The sequence below is a fragment of the Actinia tenebrosa genome, unplaced genomic scaffold (genome assembly GCF_029948245.1).
Source record: "Actinia tenebrosa isolate PJP-AT-01 unplaced genomic scaffold, QUT_ActTen_1.0 PGA_scaffold9__36_contigs__length_13948895, whole genome shotgun sequence".
In the NCBI taxonomy this organism is placed as follows: domain Eukaryota; kingdom Metazoa; phylum Cnidaria; class Anthozoa; order Actiniaria; family Actiniidae; genus Actinia; species Actinia tenebrosa.
Window position 1 is genome coordinate 8,161,512 of NW_028292586.1, and position 23,346 is coordinate 8,184,857.

Sequence of the window (23,346 nt, forward strand, 5' to 3'; positions counted from 1 at the left end):
CCCCCCCCCCCCCTTGATGCCCCATGATGCTTAGCGATCCAAAATGGCCGCTGTATCGTCAACGTGTCTTATTCGGCAAATGGACAAAATGCAGGATACTAAGAAAAGAAAGATACTGATAACCAACCTTCAAATCTGAAGGAACAGTTTTGGGTCTGTCTTCATCATCTAGGCTTTTAGAAGATGTCATAGATAGAGCTGTGGAAAAAATGCGCACAGATATCTCAATCAATGGTGGCTTATGAATTCTGAGAGCTGTATTCCAGACCCTAAGTATCGAATTCCAGATTGAGTTGCGAGGTTTCGTTGTGTACTTTATGAGCCCACACAGGCGGAGTCATTGAAGCAACCCTCACACAGTCCTTAGTATACATTGCCAATTTCTTCGTTTCAATTGGGAACCCTCTTTGATAATTAAAACCAGTGGCAAATAGATTGGCCTAAAGTTAAAGTCGTAGAGACCCAAAGAAAAGCAGACTAGATCAGGTAAGGCAAGAGCACTGATAACATAAATACAGCAACTGAATCAGAGAAATTTGAAAGGAAACTGCCTGATTTTATTACATGAATCACTCAAATGGCGTCAATATTCACTATTCTTTCTTATGCCACCAAAACGATGGAAGAAAATTGAACTTTTTATTAGGCGGATATTTTTACTGTAGCCGACTTTCTATGATCTCACTTTTTGATGATTGAATTCTTAATTTAGGACCATACCTCCAGACATCGAGTGCCGAAGCGCAGTATGGCAGCGCGAAGCATTTACGGCTACGCCGGAGATTTCGGCCCCGACACCGCTATCCATAATGACTGATCAGGGAGCTCGGCCGAAGCCTAAGGGAGAGGTTAGTCGGCCCCTAAACCGTGTAAGATTAACTCCTTGCTGTGACCAGCCTCGAATGTCACATTTCTCTAGTGACTACGCTCTAACGGTCGCGATGGTCCATGTGGGATGCATTTGAAAAATTTAACATGCTAACAGACATGCGCAAAGAAGTGAATTAATGTGAGCAGCAAGATTCAGTACTTACGGCTTGTCTTGGGTTTGTTCTCCTCCTCGATGACGTCAATCTCTTGCACAGATTTCTGTTTCTTTTTGCTCTTTCTTGATCTTAAATATAAGTGAAGTATTTTCAAAAACAAATCAGAAATAAAATAATAAATAATATGATTGATAAATAGTCGTAAACGTATGTACAAAAGACGTGTATACAGTAAAATTCTGTGAGCACATACAATGATAAGATTGCTCAAGAACAAGTGAAAGAAAGAGAAGTGGAAGATGGCTTAAAAGATCAAATCTTAGATAGTAAAAGGAAAGATCAAATCTTAGTAAAAGAAAAAAAAGAGATACGTCTCAAAAAAAGATTTCGGTTGGGTCGGAGACGAGACGAGAAGAGATGACTCAAATGGGAGCAAATGAGAAAGACGTACGAGTGAGATAGAGCAGAGAACACACAGAATAGACACATCTGAGCTGAAATTGTCATACTTTGGTTCTTGAGACTTAGAGTCTAAGCTCACAAACTCATTTTCAGGTAGATGTAACGGTTCAACCCCGGAAAGATATGAAGAAGGAGAAGGAAGATATCTATGGTAGGAACGACGCCAAGCAAGAACAGGCGCCTGGTTGGTAGTCTGAGAGATTTGAGTACCAGACAAGGCAAGACAAGAAGAAAGATCGTCACTAGAATGGGAGGAGTTCACGTCGAGGTCATCCTCTTCCTCCTCGAGAATAGCACTATGAGAAAAACAATAGGAATAAAGAAAGAAGAAAAGGATAGTTAAATAATGAGAATGAGAAAACAGTTTGAAGTAGAAGCCTTAAAACAGTGAAGGAAAAGATTTGGGCATGATATCCTGAGGCAAGAAGACAGGAAAACGTATAGCAATTCAAATAGACTACTTCGACGATACGGAGGCCATCTTGGATTGCAAGGCATTCAAAGCGTCCAGGGGGCAATATAGAGCTAATGTGAGGCTTGATAAATGTATTTTCTTTATATTGCCTGTTATTATTAAAGCCAAAAACAGCATATCGATCATCTTTACTCATAATAGAAAGACAAACAAATAAAACTCTATATACATTACGCCATCTTTGTTTTGTTTTGTCTACTGGACGCCCCATAATGCCTTGCGATCCAAGTTGGCCGGTGTATCTTCAAAGTAGTTCATTCGCGCACGTTGACACAGGTTGTTCTTTCAAGACTTGCGTAGCAAATGATTTAAGTGCTTTGTGTTTGTCTGAGTCTCTTAGTTTCTTCATAATATTCTTTATTTTTACTAAAAGATCGTCAGAAAAGGAATCTTACTTCAGTTCAGGTTTAACAGCGCTTTGCTTGTCCTTCTGATCTGCGTTCTTCTCATCGCTAAACCCCACTTTAATCCCCGATCTGAGGACGTTCAAGCTTGGTGTTGCATCGTTGAGTAAAGCGTTTAGATAGACACAGCGCTCGTGAAAGGCTTGTAAGATCGGGATTAAACTTGCTTGTACTTCACGAGCAGTAACTTGCTGTGGAGATGAAGAAAACTCTAGTATTTAGTAATACGATAATCGAGTATTTCTCATCTGGGCGGAACTTGTTGAGGTTTGACTCATACAAATATTGCAAGAAGGTGCAGAAAGCACAAGTTGTGCGTGTTCATAGGCATGTTCCACTCAAAAGATGTTCAATTCTTTATTTCTTGGACATTTGGTTTTTAGTCCTTTAGAGTCATTCCTGGGCAGGACTGCACGTTGGGGGTGGGGGTGGGGGAGAGTTGGTTAGGCTGCAAGCGCTCTCAGTGAACTTTCTCTGAATTTGCCCCTAGTGCAGAGTCTTTGCCAGTGGCTTATATTACCAGAATTGGAAGGGTAAGCACGATTTTTAGTCAAACTTGCACTTAGTGTGGCAGTCTTTATTCAAAGGTCACTAAACGGTAAAGCACAACCTAATTTTGTTAAAATTTTAATCTGCCAAAGAAGTGGGTTGTTACGAATCATCCTAGAATGTTGGTAGTCTTAGTTTGTTGGCAGCCATGTTTTAGTACAACTGTTGGGAAGGTGATACTTACCTCTTTATCGAGATTTGGTTTTTCAACAGCATCAATATGTCTGTCAAATGTAGCCATGAAGACTGCTAACTTCTTGGCCTGAGAGTTACTGAATGCCACCTGGGAAAGAAAGAGGGTTCTTAATCGCTAATCTAGGTATGCAAAAACTCATTCTTGATTCCTGGTAAGGCCGCCTCATCCGTTCATGATCTCGTTATATTTTCCCGTGCCCTTAGTACGTCTTGATGTACCACTAATATAAGAATTCACTTCAAACTCTTTTTTCTTATTCAAATGTTTTAACTTCGCAAGATAATGGATATTAATAGCCCACGTTAGATATCTTAAATCGCCACAAAAATACAACATTTACAACATAAAAGAGATGAGATAAATAGCACAAACAGAGAGAAAAAGGATGGCGTGGTGGGGAAAAAGAACTTGCGTCTCACGTGACACCCCCCCCCCCCCCCCCCCCCGCCTTCCCTAAAGTAAAAAGTATGATTTTTCCATATTTGGATGATATAGAATAGTGGCCATTGACTTACCTCGCTTTTAACTTTGACTTGAATGTTTGTCAACCATCGGGTGATTTTCTCGATGTACGTCAGGTCGAACAAGTGATGTTTGAATCTGATAAGGAAACGAGGTTAAGGATATTCATTGTCATGTATGAAGGCGCAAATGCAACAATTCCTCACTTTTGCACAAATATTTCCCGTCAAAGCTGTGTTTGTTTTTCGACACAATTGTGGTAAGCGGTGGATCAAAGAAATCCACGAAAGTTTCCAGAGTTCTATTTGTTTTCTCTCACCGAACACAAAGGAGACATACATCTCCGGTTGCAGGGAAGCAAGTGAAGGATGGGGCAAACGAACACTCTAAAACAACTAACCTGTCTTCTAGTTTTCCAGCATAATCAGTAGCAGCTTCCAGTCGTTTGGTCTCCATTCCTTCTAGTTCACCCATAAATGAACCTTCAGATGAGTCTATCCTGCTAGCCATCTTCTCCTGTCAAATACCAGCGTCTGAGTTAATAACATAAATAACCAAGGCTTAAACTAAAAAGAATCCTCAAAAAGATTGCAAATAATGAAGATGCATCTTTGATTGGTGCAGTGAATTTGGTCCTGTATGGCTTAGTCCAGACGCTGTACCCTCTCCTTTGCCGCTCCGCTTTTGTTTTTGGGTCCAAAGGAGAGGGTACAGCGCCTTGACTATGTATGGCTTCACAGAGTAGGGGTGGGGAACGGGGTTAGGAGGCTCCCCTAAGAGTGCAAGCGAACTACAATGCGCATGTGTGTAAAGGATTTGTATACAACAGAGGCTTTGTTCCATCACGTGATGCTAGCCACTGACAGGAGCCTGGAGATTGGGACTGCAATGCGCATGTGTGTGAGGGTTTCTATACAACAGAGGCTTTGTTCCATCACGTGATGCTAGCCACTGACAGGAGCCTGGAACGATTGAATCTTATCTGCTTTATGTAAGAAAAGATTTATTTTCCCAAGGGAGAGCGACCTTATTGTTGTGACTCCAGTCATGGCTGCCATCACGTGATGGTGCAAAGTCTCTATACAGGGACTGCGGAACACATTTTAAAGCTTTGGGGGGATGGGGGTGGGGAGGACTAGAATCTATTTGCTTCATAAGATTTTAGTCCGCCGTTGTTCAGTGAGTTCATTTGCATTATTACTCACCAATCTTTTTCGATATTCATCGATTTCATCTGTCGAAAAGTTACCGCCATCAGAAAACACCCTAAAGTGGAAAAACAAAATATTGAATGGATGAGTGAATGGATGCAAAACAGTAGTCAGAAGTGTTATGGCTTAATACTTACTTGAATGTTTTACGGAATCTCGCGTTAGAATTCCTCAAAGTACTGAGTATCCCATCAAGATCATGGCGAAAACTTCGAATAGAACTCCGTATGATATCCATGTACTGAAATAAAATAGCAAACAAACATCAAGTTTATCGAATCTAGAGTGGCAACCACTGGGCTAATCAAAGTCAGGGCACAGCTAACTCACAGGTCAAACCCTGGAACAACCTCTGGGCTGATCAAAGTCAGGGCACGGCTAACCCACAGATCGAACCCTGAAACGACCTCTGGGCTGATCAAAGTCAGGGCACAGCTAACTCACAGGTCAAACCCTGGAACAACCTCTGGGCTGATCAAAGTCAGGGCACAGCTAACTCACAGATCGAACCCTGGAACAATCACTGGGCTGATCAAAGTCAGGGCACGGCTAACTCACAGATCGAACCCTGGAACAACCTCTGGGCTGATCTAAGTCAGGGCACAGCTAACTCATAGATCAAACCCTGAAACAACCTCTGGGCTGATCAAAGTCAGGGCACGGCTAACTCACAGATCAAACCCTGAAACAACCTCTGGGCTGATCTAAGTCAGGGCACAGCTAACTCACAGATCAAATTGGAATTTGGCGTGTTGAGTTTTCTGGTGGAGGAAAAGCTGTAAAAAACAATCGAATCAAAGGAAAGACCCAAAAAAACCTTCTCACACGTGATGCCGAGTCCAGGAATCAAACCCCAGACCTCCGAAAGGAGAGAAAGGAGTGCACTACTACTGCATTACCCTCGATACCCCAAAAAGAGCGAAGAGGTGATATTTACTATCGTAGTCAAGTATGCATGGGGTAGATTTGGGGTGTGGTGTTCGACCCTCTTTCTGACGCACTTAACAAACACACAGGTAGCCCAAATCAAGACTTTATACCCAATAAGCCAGTTTATAGTTTAAGAATCGTTTTCAGTGCAGTTCTTTTGTTTAATTAAGGACAAGAGAAGGTTTAGACAAAATAAGGTGAGAAATTCGGGATAAAATCGCATGCGCACTGGAAACGATTCTTAAAGTGCCTATCACCCGTCTGACCATATTTACAGTATTGATTCTACATGGGGTAAGATGTCGAATAACCTGAAAAAAATTCATAGTTTGAGTGCAGCTTCTTGAAGTTTTGAAGATTTTTCCATGCCATATGCTAATGCGGTGACGTATGATTGTCGCAAGACCAAAGAAATGCGGCTTATTCACCTATTGGGCACTCTTAGTCCCAACGGGATTAATGACTTTCCACTAAACTTTTCTTTTGTCTTTTGATTGTTTGTTTTTGTTTCCTTGCCTACCTTGTTCTCATTGGTTTCTTTTGTCTTATTCTATCATATATACACTCCTTTCTACCACCTCTTTCTCTTTTACTCCGACGAAGGACTAGCGTCCGAAACGTCAGTAAGTTTTTTCATCTTTTCACGGTGTATAATTTACCTTTTCATCATTACTGTGAATATTGTTAGAAGGGTGATAACTTTTAACTATGAACTGCCTTCAGATTACACGCGAATGTCGGAACGAATAAGTTTCTTTTATTCATAAACAATAAAATAAATGGTGTAATTCAGACGAGTACCTGTTCTACACGATTCGTCACTTGGTCCTGAATAGCAAGAAGTCTTTAGAAAAATAAAATAAAAGATCAGAAAAAAATAAGTTATGATCACAGGAAACAGAGAAGTAATTTTTGCGTGCGCGCAAATTAGCACCATAGTTAGTGCCTTTCTGATCGCACAAGCAACAAACGGAACAACCATATTGCAACCGCGCTAAATACAGGAAAACTACTGAAGGCACGGAAGAGAATTGAACACACATTAAGAATTATATAATACAAATTAGAATAGAGGCTTTGCACCATCACGTGATGGCAGCCATGACAGGAGGCATAACAATAGAGTCGTTCTCCCCTGGGAAACTGTATTCTTTCTCATGTAAATCAGATTAGATCAGATTCCATTGTTCCTGCCTCCTGTCATGGCTGCCATCACGTGATGGTTCAGAGCCTCTATAGCCGTTATTTTGGTTATACGAATCGAAACAGGTAGTGCGCGCGCGTGCTGCGCACTCTCATAATGCACGCGCTCCCAACCAATCAGAACTCGAGATTTATAACAGGTATTTATAATATACATATAATATGGTGACTCACTCGTGGGTTTTAGTGGCTGATACGAATGTTGCCTCCAGTTCCTGAACAGAGCGTTTGAAGTATTCCGTCTACAAACAAAACAATATACATTGTCAGTACTGAAATGATTTGAAGAAAAAAAGGCTCCAGTGTACAAGGGCAGATCCGGGGGGGAAAACAAAACAAAACTATCATGTATACGACTAAAGAATTAGATGCTTTTCTTTATTGTTTTCCGTTGTGTTGGCGGAAGAAACTAAGTTGGCCCCCCCCCCTCTACCTTAAAATTTTGGCTGGATCCGCCCTTGTGCCGGCTTAGCCTCGAATCCAGAAGTTGCTTGTTTTATCATTTTCTAATTTCAGCTTTTGTATACCGACCTCACAAGTGACGCCAAGCCCGCATACGATGGAGTTTTAAGAGTCGTCAATAAAACAGTCAAGACGTAAATTTTTCACACTAGTGAGTTACATACCTCTTTATCGTGTTCTTCAACCATCTCGTGGAATCGAGTTTTAAACTCATTTAATGTGGTGACAACGCCTTTACAATGTTGGTCAACTCTGTCTCTGTGTAGAATTAACTCAGCTGTGAATCAGAACAAACAGCTTGTTAACAAATGATATGGGCTACCTTGGCAATCTTCCTCTTCCTACTACACCTACTGCTTTTCCTCTTCTTTATGATTAAAGTAAAAATCCTTCACTACTGGATTCATTTCTTAAATCATCACTGATTACAACAAGTTCATCATAAGAACATCCATCGTGATAATCATGATCAACCATTGACAGACATGCCCTTGATGAACAATGAAGTCATGCGCTATCATGTACAAGGTTATTGATGGTCAGTGGCTCATCATGTTAAGGAAGTCATACGCTATCATGTATACAAGGTTATTGATGGTCAGTGGCTCATCATGTTAAAGAATGGACCATTCGATAATTGATGTGTGTGTGTGTGTGTGTGGGGGGGGGGGGGGGGGGGGTGTGTTGCAGGAATTTTGGTAGCATGATATTTATTTTTTTGGCTCAACCCTCGCACGTTATTTTTTTTGCGTACAGTTGGATATTTTTCTTCTAGCAGAAGAGGTGGCATGATATTTTTTTTGGGATTTACGCAACTCCCTATCAACTATCTAATGGTCCGTCCCTAAGTGTTATCATAGACATTATGATGATTATTTACTATCATTGTGGACATTAGGAAAATGCCATTAGGCAATAAGTACTTTTAGAAAATGTTATTATCAGGGTTCGTGCCAGAGATTACAAAATTTCCAGGCGTTTTCCGGGGAATAAATAGGAAAATCCAAGGACCGTTAACTTTAAAATTTCATGTCAGAAAAAGTGACACAGTTTTCCTTTAGAACAAGTGACATACAAAGTGTTGGTAGAGAAAACACTTCTACACTTCTTTTATTTTCATTTGTCTAATATTTAGCCTACGATACTAATAGAAATTTCAAGGACTTTTCCAGGAGTTGGTTTCAAAAATAAAATTTTGAGGAGTTTTCAAGAGCCCTGAAAGAAATTTTCCAAATTCCAGGAATGAATGAATTCCAGGAAAAGTGCGAACCCTTATTATAATCTCCTTTGACATCATTAAAAATTTCAAAAAACCATCAGTGAGAAACTACGGACGAAGAATTGATCATGGTTTACACTGTTTACAAAAACAAACATCCTTTCCCCACAGTGGGTGGTGAGAGTTCCTCTCGCTCCATCCAGATATGCCGCCTACCTGCACGCACGTTATGAACATCTTGTTGAGCTCTTGCTGCTCTGGGTTCGTGTAGATGGAGTCTTAGATCAAGCTCACTATTCAGCTCTTCCATCTGGTAAGAAAAGTTAAGAAAACAACATAAGTTCGCGCAAAGTACAAACGCAAATAGGACGTTTACATGATGGCGTCATTTGGCTCCCACTACCAAAATGCTTCGCGAATTTTCTTTCTTATTTAAATTTGTATTCCCTCATGAGAATAGTAAGACATTTGGTGCTAATTAACTGAACAAAAGAAAGTGTGCAAGGGATTCTGGTAGTGCTAGTAAATGACGATATAATGCAAGTGACCTTTTGAAATAAAAATAAAACAAAAACTGCAACAACAAAAAACAAACAAACAAAAATCCCAAACAAACAAACAAAGAGAAACTTAGAAACTGAAATACAGTAGTGCTAGCTGTTAGAAGCAAAACAATGCCCGCGCGTATGTTGAATTTTCTTTTCTTTAGCCCATAGTTGCGCGAAGAAAATCTCTTTGCTTTGAGCAAGAAGCTTACCTTAGCTGATACAACACTGTTGGAGTGTTCCAGCGCCTGTTCTTTCCATTTCTCAAGGTGTTCTAGAAACTCCATTCTTACACTAGGTTAAACAAACAATTTATAGGTAAACACTAATCAGACAGCATCGCAAACGCAACAGATTTATTATTGAAACACGAAGGCGTTAGATCTTCAAATTCTATCGAACCCTGAAACGACTTCTGGGCTGATATAAGTTAGGGCACAACTAACTCACGGGTCGAATGGTCTTCTTCACAGTTTCCTGCGCCATCTTGAAAGGTAGCCGTGCCTTTGCATCGAAGCGAGATGAACGGTGAGGTTACAATGATAGAGACATGTGAATTATTGTCCAAGGTGTTAAAAAAGGTTTCTATCATGCAAAGGCACGGCTACCTTTCAAGATGGCGCAGGGAACTGCGAAGGGGACTATTGTAATTTAGCGTGTTAGGTTTCGCAAAGGAAGGAAAACTGGGGAAAAAACCTTGAATTAATGGAAATTGTATAAAGGGATTTTAGATGGAGGAAGATTGGTTAGGTTGCTATAACTTTAACATACCAATGGTATGAGGAAATATACTAAAAAAAGTGTTACCAATGAGCAGCGGACAGCTAAATCTGCATATGTCGCTTGGCTATGTTCGTATTTGTGTTTCAAGTAAAAACCAAACTAAGGGTATACAGCCATCTCTCGCCCTGGATAAAAATCCCCCGGCAAAAATATTGACAAAGAAATGACCATAATTAATTCCCGCTATTGAGGAGGCTCACTATTACGAACACCAAGTGACGGTCCCAAGGGTGTCCGCTGTAACGAGAGTTGACTGTAGACAGTTGTATTGCCATACTCATACTTACTGCTTTCTTAATTCAACAAACAGTTCTTCTTTAATGGAAATGGCATCTAAGTAGGGTGACGCTGTGTCTTCTGCGTCTATGAGTGAACGAAATATAACGTTAAGGTGGTAGTGGTAGTAGAACAGTTTTCGCATGACTGTGAAAAGCGCAGTGTCGTAAGCGTGCAGTGCCTTAACCGTGAGTTTTTAGAATTTTGATTGGCTGATGTTCTCGCGCAATGTGATTGGTCTGAGAGTGCCGTGACCTTATCGTGACCGTGTCCGCGCCGTGTTTATGCCGTGTTCCGGGTATTCGATTGGATGGAGAATACATTTTAGTGCAATGTGATTTGTCTGGAGTACGCCTTGCTGTGTCAACACCGTGTTTGTGCAGTGAGCTTTTCACAGTCATACGAAAATTACTCTAATGAGGGATGATTTGGTGTTGGTATTATTGTTGTTGTTGTGGTTATTATAGTATTATACATGTTAGATAAGTAGTATATTACCAGAGTTCTCAGTCAAGAACATCATACAACCTTTAATGCTTCTAATGCTCATAGCTATAGTTGTAGTTGTTGTTGTTGTTGTTGTTGTTGTGGTACATGTTATATATCTAATATCTTACCAGAGTTCTCAGTCAAGAATGTCATACATGTCTTCATGCTCCTAATACTCATAGCTATAGTTGTTGTTGTTGTTGTTGTGGTACATGTTATATATCTAATATCTTACCAGAGTTCTCAGTCAAGAATGTCATACATGTCTTCATGCTCCTAATGCTCATAGCTATAGTTGTTGTTGTTGTTGTTGTTGTGGTATATGTTATAAATCTAATATCTTACCAGAGTTCTCAGTCGTACATGTTATATATCTAATATCTTACCAGAGTTCTCAGTCAAGAATGTCATACATGTCTTCATGCTCCTAATGCTCTCAGGTGTATCAGGTAAGCCGTGTTCACCAGGTTCTTTCAGAATGTAAAAAGAGGTTCCATTCGAGGTCGTCAAGATGTCTTCCAGTGCCTGGTGACCCACCTTGGTTTGGCGTTGTGGATGTGGAGAAATGGCTGCCTTTCCTTTGCCAAGCTAAGAAAATAAACAAGAACGAACTAAGCATTCAGTGTTTTGATGCACGTAGACAGTTGGGAAATTACGATGGTAGCGTAAGAGTTGCTTAAGGCAAAGCCGATCGAGCCATTTCTTTATCGCGTTATATCTTGTTATGATATTTTTTGTCATTATCACAACAGTGGAGAAGAAGATTAAAAAAAACAAAAAAAAAACAAAAAAAAAAAAAAAACGAAACAAAAGAACAAAAAACAAACAAAAACAAACAAAAAAAAAAACGAAAACAAAAAATAGAAAAACAGAAACAAAAAAAAAACCACAAACAAACAAAAAAAAACCAACAACAATAAACAAAAAAACGAAACACGAAACAAAAAAATAATAAAAAAACATAAACAAAAGAAACAAAAGAACAAAAAACAAACAAACAAACAAAAGAAACAAAAAACAAAAACAAAAAAACAAATAAAACAACTCTTACTTGAAACTGTCAATCTTACCTCCTTAGGGGGATTTCTGTTGACCTGGAAGTACTTGCAGATCTCACTGTCATAAGTCTTTAATTCCTCCTGGACCATGGCAGGGTAGCTACACGCAGTCTCCACTTGGGCATTGTGGAAATCATGGTACCTATGGAAATGATCAACGGTTTAGTATCTCTGCAGGTATATGATTTTTTATTGTTTTATACACAGGATAATATTTTTTGTACATACATTTGTTTTATAGTTTTAAGAAGAGCCATTGCTTGATTGAGACTTACAGTCAACGCCTGAGGAATATCAAAAGCATATCAATATGTTACTGCATTCCACTTGAATTATAATGCAGATTATATAATGTTTATTTGGCAGCTTTTAGAATAGTGTATTGGCGTTGATGTGAGACAAGAGGACAGAAAGGGAAGGAGTGTGATGTGAGACAAGAGGACAGAGGGGGAAGGAGTGTGATGTGAGACAGGAGGACAAAGGGGGAAGGAGTGTGATGTGAGACAAGAGGACAGAGGGGGAAGGAGTGTGATGTGAGACAAGAGGACAGAGGGGGAAGGAGTGTGATGTGAGACAAAAGGACAGAGGGGGAAGTAGTGTGATGTGAGACAAGAGGACAGAGGGGGAAGGAGTGTGATGTGAGACAAGAGGACAGAGGGGGAAGGAGTGTGATGTGAGATAAGAGGAAAGAGGGGGAAGGAGTGTGATGTGAGATAAGAATAAAGAGGGGGAAGGAGTGTGATGTGAGAGAAGAGGAAAGAGGGGGAAGGAGTGTGATGTGAGATAAGAGGAAAGAGGGGGAAGGAGTGTGATGTGAGATAAGAGGACAGAAAGGGAAGGAGTGTGATGTGAGACAAGAGGACAGAGGGGGAAGGAGTGTGATGTGAGACAGGAGGACAAAGGGGGAAGGAGTGTGATGTGACACAAGAGGACAGAGGGGGAAGGAGTGTGATGTGAGACAAGAGGACAGAGGGGGAAGTAGTGTGATGTGAGACAAAAGGACAGAGGGGGGAAGTAGTGTGATGTGAGACAAGAGGACAGAGGGGGAAGGAGTGTGATGTGAGACAAAAGGACAGAGGGGGAAGGAGTGTGATGTGAGAAAAGAGGAAAGAGGGGGAAGGAGTGTGATGTGAGAAAAGAGGAAAGAGGGGGAAGGAGTGTGATGTGAGATAAGAGGAAAGAGGGGGAAGGAGTGTGATGTGAGATAAGAGGAAAGAGGGGGAAGGAGTGTGATGTGAGATAAGAGGAAAGAGGGGGAAGGAGTGTGATGTGAGATAAGAGGAAAGAGGGGGAAGGAGTGTGATGTGAGACAGGAGGACAGAGGGGGAAGGAGTGTGATGTGAGACAAGAGGACAGAGGGGGAAGGAGTGTGATGTGAGACAAGGGGACAGAGGGGGAAGGAGTGTGATGTGAGACAAGAGGACAGAGGGGGAAGTAGTGTGATGTGAGACAAAAGGACAGAGGGGGAAGTAGTGTGATGTGAGATAAGAGGACAGAGGGGGAAGGAGTGTGATGTGAGACAAGGGGACAGAGGGGGAAGTAGTGTGATGTGAGATAAGAGGACAGAGGGGGAAGTAGTGTGATGTGAGAGAAGAGGACAGAGGGGGAAGGAGTGTGATGTGAGATAAGAATAAAGAGGGGGAAGGAGTGTGATGTGAGATAAGAGGAAAGAGGGGGAAGGAGTGTGATGTGAGATAAGAGGAAAGAGGGGGAAGTAGTGTGATGTGAGATAAGAGGAAAGAGGGGGAAGGAGTGTGATGTGAGATAAGAGGACAGAGAGGGAAGGAGTGTGATGTGAGACAAGGGGACAGAGGGGGAAGGAGTGTGATGTGAGACAAGGGGACAGAGGGAGAAGTAGTGTGATGTGAGACAAGAGGACAGAGGGGGAAGGAGTGTGATGTGAGACAAGAGGACAGAGGGGGAAGGAGTGTGATGTGAGATAAGAGGACAGAGGGGGAAGGAGTGTGATGTGAGATAAGAGGACAGAGGGGGAAGGATGGGTTTGTCTTTCCTTCTCTTTTTGTGTTGTGAACATTGTAAATGTAATGTAGCGTGGAATGAACATACAAAGCATACATCATACGAAGCAAACTATGAGGGGGATGTCCAGTTGCAAAAAAAATATCACATCTGTTTAGCAGCTGTACCAAAAGACACTTTTACATCTGAGAACCTTTAGTTTTATTGCACCCCTTATTATTGCAAGATATGAGCATCATGATAGTCACCGTTTGGGTCGAATCTTGTCTCATCTTGTCCATAACGATGTCAAGGTTTGCTTCCTTCACCTAATACACACAAATGTATTGATTATTTTTGACTAATTGCATCTATAAAAGATTTAAAACTAAAAACGATTCAAAACTCAAAATGTTGCGATTTGTGATTAAATTGCACTGCTGAGAGCCAATCAGATTGCAAGAATCACCAGTAATTTCAAAATGTATCAAATCAAATCACACTGGTCACGACTTCTAAGTTACAAAGCCAAGTTTATATATAAAGCATACTGTGTTTTTTGCTACAAAAAACAAGAAACAAAAAACAAAAAAAACAAACAAAAAACAAAAAAAACAAAAAACAAAAAAACCAAAAAAACAATAGAGATTTAGGGAATTGTAATAGGTCGTTATCAATTGCCTCTATCGTACTAATCTTTGTTCTTACCTGGTTAACAGCATCGTGATCTTGACGATTTTTCTCCAGCGATTCCTGAAACGAAATAAAGTTGAATGGATGCAAAACTTAGAAGGAAAACGAAGGGAAAAATGGAAGAGGGAGAGATTAGACAGGAGGTCTATAGGAGGTCTATAGGAGGTCTATAGGAGGTCTATAGGAGGTCTATAGGAGGAAAGAGAGATGGAAGGAAGGTGAGAGGGAGAGAGAAAGAGGAAGACAAAGGGGAGAAAAGGAAGTAAGGAAGGAGGGAGGGAGGGAGGGAGGGAAGGAAGGAAGGAAGGAAGGAAGGAAGGAAGGAGGAGGTAGAAAGAAACCAAAGAATGGGAAAACATTTCGTAATTCCGTAGCTTGTTGCTGACCTGTAATGTTCGTTCTTGGTGTGCTAACCCCAGCTCATGTAAGTCCCACAAGTGAGCAGACCCTTGAACAAACTTGAACAAGGACTTGATCAACATCTCTTGAAAACTTGTTAGGTTCTCCAAAGAACGCTGACAAAATAAATAACAACACATACATAAGATATATATATATATATTAAGCGGAATTCGTATGGTTATAAAGATTAAAGAATGGATATTCCTAGTGTTAATGCTCTCAGTGTACGAGTACAGTTCTCGTGCTCTGTCAATGGTTAATTGAATAGAGAGGTTTTCGCATGAAAGGAAGAAGGTACGGATGAACTCATCATACAGTAACCGCACTGTATTTTAACGCAACCGCAATTAGTCGTTTTCGTATGAGTTGGAAACATATGGTAGGTACTGACTCACATCACGTACAAGGTAGAATTTTTTTCTGCACTTCATCCAGTCACAGGCTTAGGTACGGTCGACTAAAATATGGCATGGCTTCTGTCAAGAGAGCATAAATGAGAGGGAATCTTCTAAACAACGCGCGCACTATGGCAATTCCCTGTTGGGTTACTTGTAGTAACCGGATGCCGTTTAAATTTTGTCCTTATCCTACTTCCGTGCGTCTTCAACTTGCGCGCGAGCGCTCTTTTCCGTTTATTGTTTTGATCACTAAGAAGTTATTAAGAAGTTTCCCTCTCTTATTTATGCTCTCTTACTTCTGTACAGCTACGAATTCTCGTATGGTTCCCGACTCATGCGAAGACCGCTGTACGTGTAGATTCAATTAGGTGTACAATAACATCGGGATGGAGTACCGTGTGTAAACCGAAATATGGTGACCAATTTAAATAACTATCTTTCTACACTGACTAGCGACTGACTAGGCTCACATATGTGAAAACGCTTTTATATTTCCACGTGAACCCGAGGCTAGTCAGTCGCTAGTCAGTACAGAATAATAGTTTTACAAATAACATATTTCCATTCGGTGTATAAAGCACGCAATATATCAACTGTGATAAGTCAAGGCACATGGCACATGGTACGGAATTGACGACATCCTTTGAACCAATCAAAGGAAGCGAGATAACTGCTTAACTGCTAAATTATAACTGCAGAAACGGCGTTGCTTCAACACGGCACCGCAAGGCATGGCACGCACACAGTCATGTGACACGCATCCAGTCATGATGACACGCACACAGTATGTAACACGCACAGTAATAAGAAACCTGTTCAATGCTGCAATTCAGCATCATACGAAAACCGCTTTATAACCATTTGCCATGTGCTGACAGTGCAATGTGTCGTTCATTCTTCAGATCCAAATCCACAGAGACCACGCCCAATAGTTCTTCAATACTTACCTCCATCTTTTCGACTTCGTATTCAAACTTGGTTTGCTTCTCGCCCACAAGAGGAAGAAAATGTTCGTTCAGCACCTGAAAACACCAAGATGTTAAAATAACTACGTATTCGAGTTGCACTGTATTACAAAAGGAGATCTCGGTCATAGAGATAGCCTGCGTGCAGCCGTTAGTTAGTTCGGCTGCACGCAGGCTATCATAGGGAGATAGGGTGGGGGATGTACCCGTTGCCCGCCAACACATAAGTGTGTAAGCGTTTCTTCTTTAGCGTTTCCCGCATGCACCTTTACCTACCTCATCAATACGAACATCATCTAGAATGCCACTTGCAATGAATTCTTCCTGCGGGAAAATGTACTTAGTTTGAACAAGATATACCAGGTATGGGGAGCATTAGTGTGAAGTGTTTGTCTAGGAGTTAACCTGGGTTAAAGGGCTCTCTCTCGCTCCAGTACTTCTCGGCTTGTCTCGTGATAACGAAACCTACAACCGAGAAGCACTGGAGCAATAGAGCCTCTGGAACCCAGGAAATGTGGAAAAGGGCGAAATGTGATGAAAAGGAGTTTCTTTTCAAGACAGCACTCTAAACAAGTGTCTTTTTTCTCGCAAAGTGCCTGGGTGCAGGGCATGGAGAGGAGAGCAGAGTGATGTCTAACATCCCTGCACATCATTGACCCACAATAATATTCATTATTTATCATTTATAATAATTCACATACCTTATATTTGCATACTTCTTCTAGGCATCGTTGGATCACTTTTTCATATTCTTCATTCAATATCGTCTTGTATTTTATATGCAGCTCCTCTGTAAAAACGTATTAACAAGTTAATATCATTTGACTGATGATGATGGTGATGATGATGACAGCGATGATGATGATAAGGTCTTGTTGATTATTATGATGATGTTGTTGCTGTTGTTGATGATGATGATAACGATGATGTTGTTGTTGTTGATGACAATGATGTTGATGTTGTTGATTATAATTATGATTATGATAATGATGATGTTGTTGTGGATGATTTTGTTGATGACGACGATGCAGATGTTGTTGTTGTTAATGATGATGCTGATGATGTTGATGTTGTTGATGATGGTGATGATAATGATGATTATTATGATTATTATGATGATGGTAATGATGTTGATGATAATGATGATGATGTAAATGTTGATGGTAATGATGATGATGATGTTGATGATAATGGTAATGTTGTTGTTGATGATGATGATGATGATGTCTATTGATTACTCACCTAGATCATGTCCAAGAGAAACCAGTGAACTATGCCATTGATACACTGCAGATTTGGTGGAGTTTGGTGGCTTAAGATTTCTGAAACACAAATAACAGGCAATATAAAATCTGTTCCAAAAAGTATTCTGTCTTTTCTTTTTTATAAAATTGTTCACTATTTTGACTCTATCTACCCTTTACGACATCTTCCTTTTACGACTGTTTTACACGCTGATCAAGACAAGAGTCGAACAGGGAAATAAGGCGAAACAGCAGGCGTCAATCATAGTATGCAAATATATCTAACAATATATTTGATTGATGGCAGTGTATCGCCGTATTTCACTGTTGTGACTGTTGTTTCGATTAGCGTGTAGCAGTGAAACGAGTGGTAAATTTTCCACCACAGACAATTAGACAATTAGGTATATTTGACATGCTTTTGTTGCTGGAAGTATTGTGTTCAACTCACCTCAAACTTTCAAGTATATCATGCCTTCTACTATTGATTGCTTTTTGTTCCAATGTAAAACACTCTAGTTCTCTTTGAACATCTGGTGGGTCTTTGATTGGAGGACTCTGCATAAATTCACTGTAAAAGATGAGTGTATTCCATATGATATCATGCAGACTGGCATTGGATAAGAAATAGGGGAGCAACTTAAAAAAGACAGCCCAGAAATGTTTCATGGTTAAATGGGTGTGTTGTTTATAGTCCCTGTGCATGGCTCCATTGGTACAGGTAACTATGGTTTGTTAGCCACAACAAAAACTGGGGGGGGAGGGGGGGGCTTTTTGTGCTATGTTTTCTTTATTCTTTTCAATATTTCATGCTTTCATTTTTTTCTGTTGAAATGTTGCAAATCTGCTATTTCAATATAATTACCATAGCTGATTACTCAAAACTATAGCACATACAGTATTACCTATTTTTTTAGTGCCATATTTAATGATATCTAATATGCATAAATTTACATATTTTAAAACAAATGGTAATAATATTGTATTGTTGTTGTTGTCATTCATTAGCCAAGGCAAATTTCCAATACTTGGTGTTGTAGTATTCTCCACTTTTCTTTCATCCTTCCATATTTCATTCCAATCTCATCCCAGATATTTTCTCATTTGATGCTCACCTAAACTTCCTGGTAGATTCCTTGCACTTGAGTAGTCTCCAGTCTTCTACTCTCGTTTGCCACTTAATGTAACATTTGCGCTCCCTCTCTATGTCAGCTGGAGATATGAATTTAAATAGAAAACAAGATAAGATTCATACTTCAATTGTCCTATTTCAAAATGACGTCACATCAAAACAAACTATTGTTTTAATGCTATAGGGATCATGGTCGCTGGAGGGAGATGGAATGACAACAACACATCTTACATCACAATGAAATTTGGTTTATGAACTGGTGAAGGCAAGAAAAACTAAGTAATTGTCCCGCAACCAGCTGAAATGGTTATTTATTGGCCAGTAAGTTCTTGATATGGAATCAGGGACCAACTATAGGCCAGTAATTTTTTATATTTCCCCCATTTACTTTCCATTTTTTTGCAAATTCTTAATTATTTTGTCGTTTAGCAATGTGTTATAGATGCCCAGTTAGAGATAGAAAATACTGCATGCTCCAGAAGCCAATAAGAATGAATGATTCTTGGGATACTGGAGTGAAGAAAATAAAATATACTATTTTTTCCTTTTTTTTACCCATCTTCCATTTCTGCCGATGTGTATATCATGGTGGGGAGATCACGGGGCAATAAGTTGCATTACACTCAAAAGAAACTGTTGATCTTAGCAGGGATGGGGAAACTGCACAACCATTGACTAGAAAAACCCTTAAATCACAGGAGAGGAGCAACAACCTTACTGATCGATGTGATGCATTATTGTTCTCCCTATTTAGATACAGTGTGTCTAGATCAGGTGTGCATTTTTCAAAAGGCACATACTGCATGTACCGCAGACTATAAGTATTCAGTGTTTAATTGTAGCACTTTTCCTGTCCCTTGCAAGCAATTTTCAAAATTCCACGAGGACTCGTTGTTGTATGTGTCTGAGTAGAGTTGTTTGTCACTTGTCTCCTGTGCAGGGTATTTATCTAGTACGTTCTTCTCCTTCACAAAAATCAATTCCTAAATTCCAATTGCAATCACAAAGTGGAAGAAGAGCCACCTGTAGAAGCTGACTGTTAATTGACCCCATTAAAAATGATGTTGAAATGCCAACATAAGAATAAATCCTTGGATATTTCTTGTCTTTGTTGTTTTGACATTTAGTTACAAGCTGCAACTTTCCCTTACATCAGCTGTGCAATTGAACAGCACTGCTAACGAAAGGAAGAATTACAGCATATATATACTATATCTGCAGTATTGAAGGTTCTTCATAATTACATATTGTACTTGTTATCTTGAAGATCTCTTGACCTTCATGTCACAGACTAATGTATTATCTATCAATAAGAGAGGCTGCTTTACATGTAGCTATATTGTTATAATGGCTATTATTGCTGGACCATTTATTTTTCCCGACCTTATCAACTTACCACTCAATAAGTGTGCAATCAGATCAGCACATGACCTTTTGTTAGTGAGAATAGTTGAGTTAATGTGTAAGGCTTCTTTTTCTAGCATCCTATGAACATCTGGTGGCATCAGATGAGCTATTCTCTCCAGGGTCTTGTCATAGCTTCGAAGGGTCTCTCGTAACTATGGGCATAATAAATTAAGTTTAGAGCTTGAATTATTTGTCAGGGGTGCATCCATGTGGTGGACTTACAGCATTTTTTTGTCTACAGCCTCTAGACTATAGAATCTAAAATAGTATACAATCAATATATCATAAATGGCTAAATAGACACATGTACATCCTGCACATTCAAATTTGGTTTTTAAGTGGCATCATCAGTCAAAACATTTATGTAGAAGATACAAGTGACTATTTTTGATGATGGCTGGTTGTGAAAAAAATCATTTTTAAGCCAGCAACTGAGTCACTCCTCATAAGGTACTATAAGTGTCATAAATATATATTGAAGACTCCTAATTAGAAACAAGATATTTGGTGGCATTTACCCATACTAAAATAAATGTTTTTGGGGTAAAACATTGGAATGAATTGAGGACACAAGCAAGTTTTGAAGAAAGTTGTTCCCACACATGTTGTACATGACGTCCTCAGTGGTGTTTATTGTTCTTTAGATTAATAGACCCCTTGAATTTATTGACTAGAGGAATTGTTCTGGGGGACAAACAACAAGCCATCTTTTCTTATGCAAAAAACATCCACCGTTTTGTCCCCCAGAAACTTTCTCTCAGGACTCAGTGCAAGGGGTCTACAGGATGTGAAAAGGCACCAACAGATGTTCTAGAGAGAACATCCATGCCAAGGACTATGGATTGTGCATGAAAAATTCTTTTGAAAATGTGCTTGCATGACAGCATTTCTGCATATTATAAAATAATGCTGTCCTTGTCCTTCATTATCAATGTCTGAGGTCCCTAATATAATTTGATCAACGTACATTGACAGCCATGTCTTGAGCCCCACCCCTGACCTCCTTTTTTAACTTACCAAAGAAGATCTGTCCAGTTCTACTTGTTCTAGACTCTTCTGCATATCTTTGATCCATGACTGCCTCACTGAGGAATGCGCAGCTACGTTAATCCATAACTTATGAAGATCTTTTATCTCATATCCTATCAAGTCCTACAAATGAGACCACAACATATTGCATATTAAATATTGCGTAATTTGACAAGAAAAGTGTCCATTGGGCAGTAAAGCAATCATGGGACTCTAGGTCCTGTTCATGCCCACCCTCTTGGCCCTTCTTTCTTGTATTATTCATATTGTGTTTTTTTTCTTTTTTCTTTTTTCCTTTTTTAGTTTGTTTGCTATTTTTGAGAAGTTTGAAGGCCAATAAAGTTGTTTCAAAAAATAATAAAAAATCACTACGTACATAATTACATAATATGCAGTACATGACACTAACCTAAGTCAGGTATGGATAACTAACAGAATAAATTGGAATTATTAGCATGTTGGATTTTGTGGAAAACTGAAATGAAAACTGGAGAACCCAGAGAGAAACCCTAAGATCAAGGGGGAGACCTTAAAGGGAACTCAATACTTATCAATGTACACAGATGTATGTACACCTTAAAGACTACAGAAATAATAATAATCACAAGTAAAATCATTTTAACTTACATCATCCTTCTCTATCAACTGCATCAAATGATCAATTTCTAGAAATGAAAACAAGCAACTATTATCAATATATTTATTAATTAATTAATATGACTGATATTGCAGACAATACAACAATGACTCAGCAGCAGACACAATGAGTACTTCGTTTGTGTCATATCTATTTTACAGAGACCAGAAAGTATTAAATTTAATATCAACCTAGTATTATTATGTGTACAAATTGAAAGACTCTTGAATGGGATTTGAACCTGTGCCCTGGTGATTCCGGTGCCATGCTTTAACCACTGAGCTACCAAGTCTCATATGAGACTTCAAGGACACATCACACTGTAGGTGGGCTTATCAGCCCGATAGGTATGATTAGCCTGCATCCAGCCTGACTAACCAGAGTTAATGCAGGCTGCAAGCAGACTATCTAAGCATATATTTGCAAGTTACCTTTATCATTCTCAGCAAGTTTTACTTGGAGAGTTTCACTGGCTTCAATAATTCTTGGTTCTAAATCCTAACAAAGAAAGATAATTAACAATCATTACGTAATCTTCATGTAAAAATTTCTAACCTAGAGATTAAAGACCTATACATTTTTAAGAAAATAACTGTTATAAACCTCACATTCTTATTGGTTGGGAGCAATGTGCTTTATGAGAGCACACAGCATGCATGTGCTCTTTGCATTTTATAACAGAAATAAAAAACTTGCTTGCTGTGCTGTGTGGAGTTATAAGGCACTTGGGCACGGATTGGCAGAACACTCTCGAGAAGTGTTGAGAAGCACTTCGCTATTATATGCTTCCTGCTTATCCTAACACTTCTCTTGTGTTCTGCCAATCTCCCCTGCTTTATATCTACACACAGCAAGCGCACATGTTTTCTAATTCTTCAATACAAGTCATGTACGTGTATATGAAGAAGGCGTCTGAAACTTTCATCTTTAATTAGAGAGGGTTAGCTGTGACAATTGCCAACTATAGCACTGATTAACTTGTGGCCCTCTATGTTTAACATATGATCTCTCATCTTTATATGGTCAGTGCAAAGGTATTAATTATAGTCCAGGAGCTATTTCCTGAGAGCAAAGGCACTGCTAGCCTTCTACAAATTAATCACATTCTTTGAATATTGAATACATTATAATTTCTCTAGTTTGAAATATAAGGTTTTTCAACAAACAAGTAAGTAGATATATTTTCTTGGTTTACAGAATGGAACTTACTGTACTTATCATAGCCAATTCCTGGTACATATCCTCTAGGGTAGTCTCATGTCTCTCCTTTCTACTAGCCTTGATTTTTTCTACAATGTTGGATTTTGCCTGGGATTTTTCTGAATAAGCAAACAAAAAGCAAAAACAAAAACCAAAAGTGTGACTATGATAAATAAGAAAAAAATTATAAAGGAATAAATATTCAAAGTAAATAATTATAAACGTATTAATAAGTAATTAAAATAGAATGAGTGAATGTACATGTAGGAATGAAATATTCATTACTGAAAACTTAAGTAACTTTAGGATACTGTGATAAATTCATTTGGTAAACCAAATGATTCCTGGTCAACCCTTACTTTTTCAGGTCAGCTATGAATGAATGGATTGATGGATGGATAGACGATGGTAAGACAGATGAATGGATGGATGAATAATTCATCTTTTAAAAATTTTAAAAACTTTTAAAAATTAACTTTAGACCCTGTTCCACCCTTTGTCCATCTATCCATCCTTTCTTCTTTCTTCTCCATTCATTAATTATTAATGAATGGAGAAGAAAGAAGAAAG

General features: G+C 39.3%; 1 protein-coding gene across 1 annotated transcript in view; it reads right to left on the bottom strand.

The window, feature by feature from the left end:
* The window catches only part of LOC116294539 (coiled-coil domain-containing protein 180), a 32,153-nt gene that overhangs the window by 6,438 nt on the left and 2,369 nt on the right, over positions 1–23,346 (bottom strand). Inside the window, exons 4-34 of the mRNA XM_031702163.2 lie at positions 22,786–22,895; positions 22,008–22,074; positions 21,567–21,604; positions 20,928–21,062; positions 19,900–20,062; positions 18,487–18,583; positions 17,823–17,942; positions 17,370–17,449; positions 16,829–16,917; positions 16,404–16,451; positions 16,110–16,184; positions 14,749–14,877; positions 14,378–14,422; positions 13,939–13,998; positions 11,939–11,994; positions 11,723–11,852; positions 11,039–11,240; positions 10,175–10,250; positions 9,317–9,398; positions 8,776–8,869; positions 7,505–7,617; positions 7,053–7,120; positions 6,477–6,519; positions 4,883–4,986; positions 4,740–4,800; positions 3,935–4,050; positions 3,588–3,672; positions 3,061–3,159; positions 2,319–2,518; positions 1,035–1,114; positions 128–198 (exon numbers count right to left, since the gene is read on the bottom strand). Of these exons, the coding sequence (XP_031558023.1) occupies positions 128–198; positions 1,035–1,114; positions 2,319–2,518; positions 3,061–3,159; positions 3,588–3,672; positions 3,935–4,050; positions 4,740–4,800; positions 4,883–4,986; positions 6,477–6,519; positions 7,053–7,120; positions 7,505–7,617; positions 8,776–8,869; positions 9,317–9,398; positions 10,175–10,250; positions 11,039–11,240; positions 11,723–11,852; positions 11,939–11,994; positions 13,939–13,998; positions 14,378–14,422; positions 14,749–14,877; positions 16,110–16,184; positions 16,404–16,451; positions 16,829–16,917; positions 17,370–17,449; positions 17,823–17,942; positions 18,487–18,583; positions 19,900–20,062; positions 20,928–21,062; positions 21,567–21,604; positions 22,008–22,074; positions 22,786–22,895 (2,936 nt within the window). The remainder of the gene's footprint in view (positions 1–127; positions 199–1,034; positions 1,115–2,318; positions 2,519–3,060; positions 3,160–3,587; positions 3,673–3,934; positions 4,051–4,739; positions 4,801–4,882; positions 4,987–6,476; positions 6,520–7,052; positions 7,121–7,504; positions 7,618–8,775; positions 8,870–9,316; positions 9,399–10,174; positions 10,251–11,038; positions 11,241–11,722; positions 11,853–11,938; positions 11,995–13,938; positions 13,999–14,377; positions 14,423–14,748; positions 14,878–16,109; positions 16,185–16,403; positions 16,452–16,828; positions 16,918–17,369; positions 17,450–17,822; positions 17,943–18,486; positions 18,584–19,899; positions 20,063–20,927; positions 21,063–21,566; positions 21,605–22,007; positions 22,075–22,785; positions 22,896–23,346) is intronic.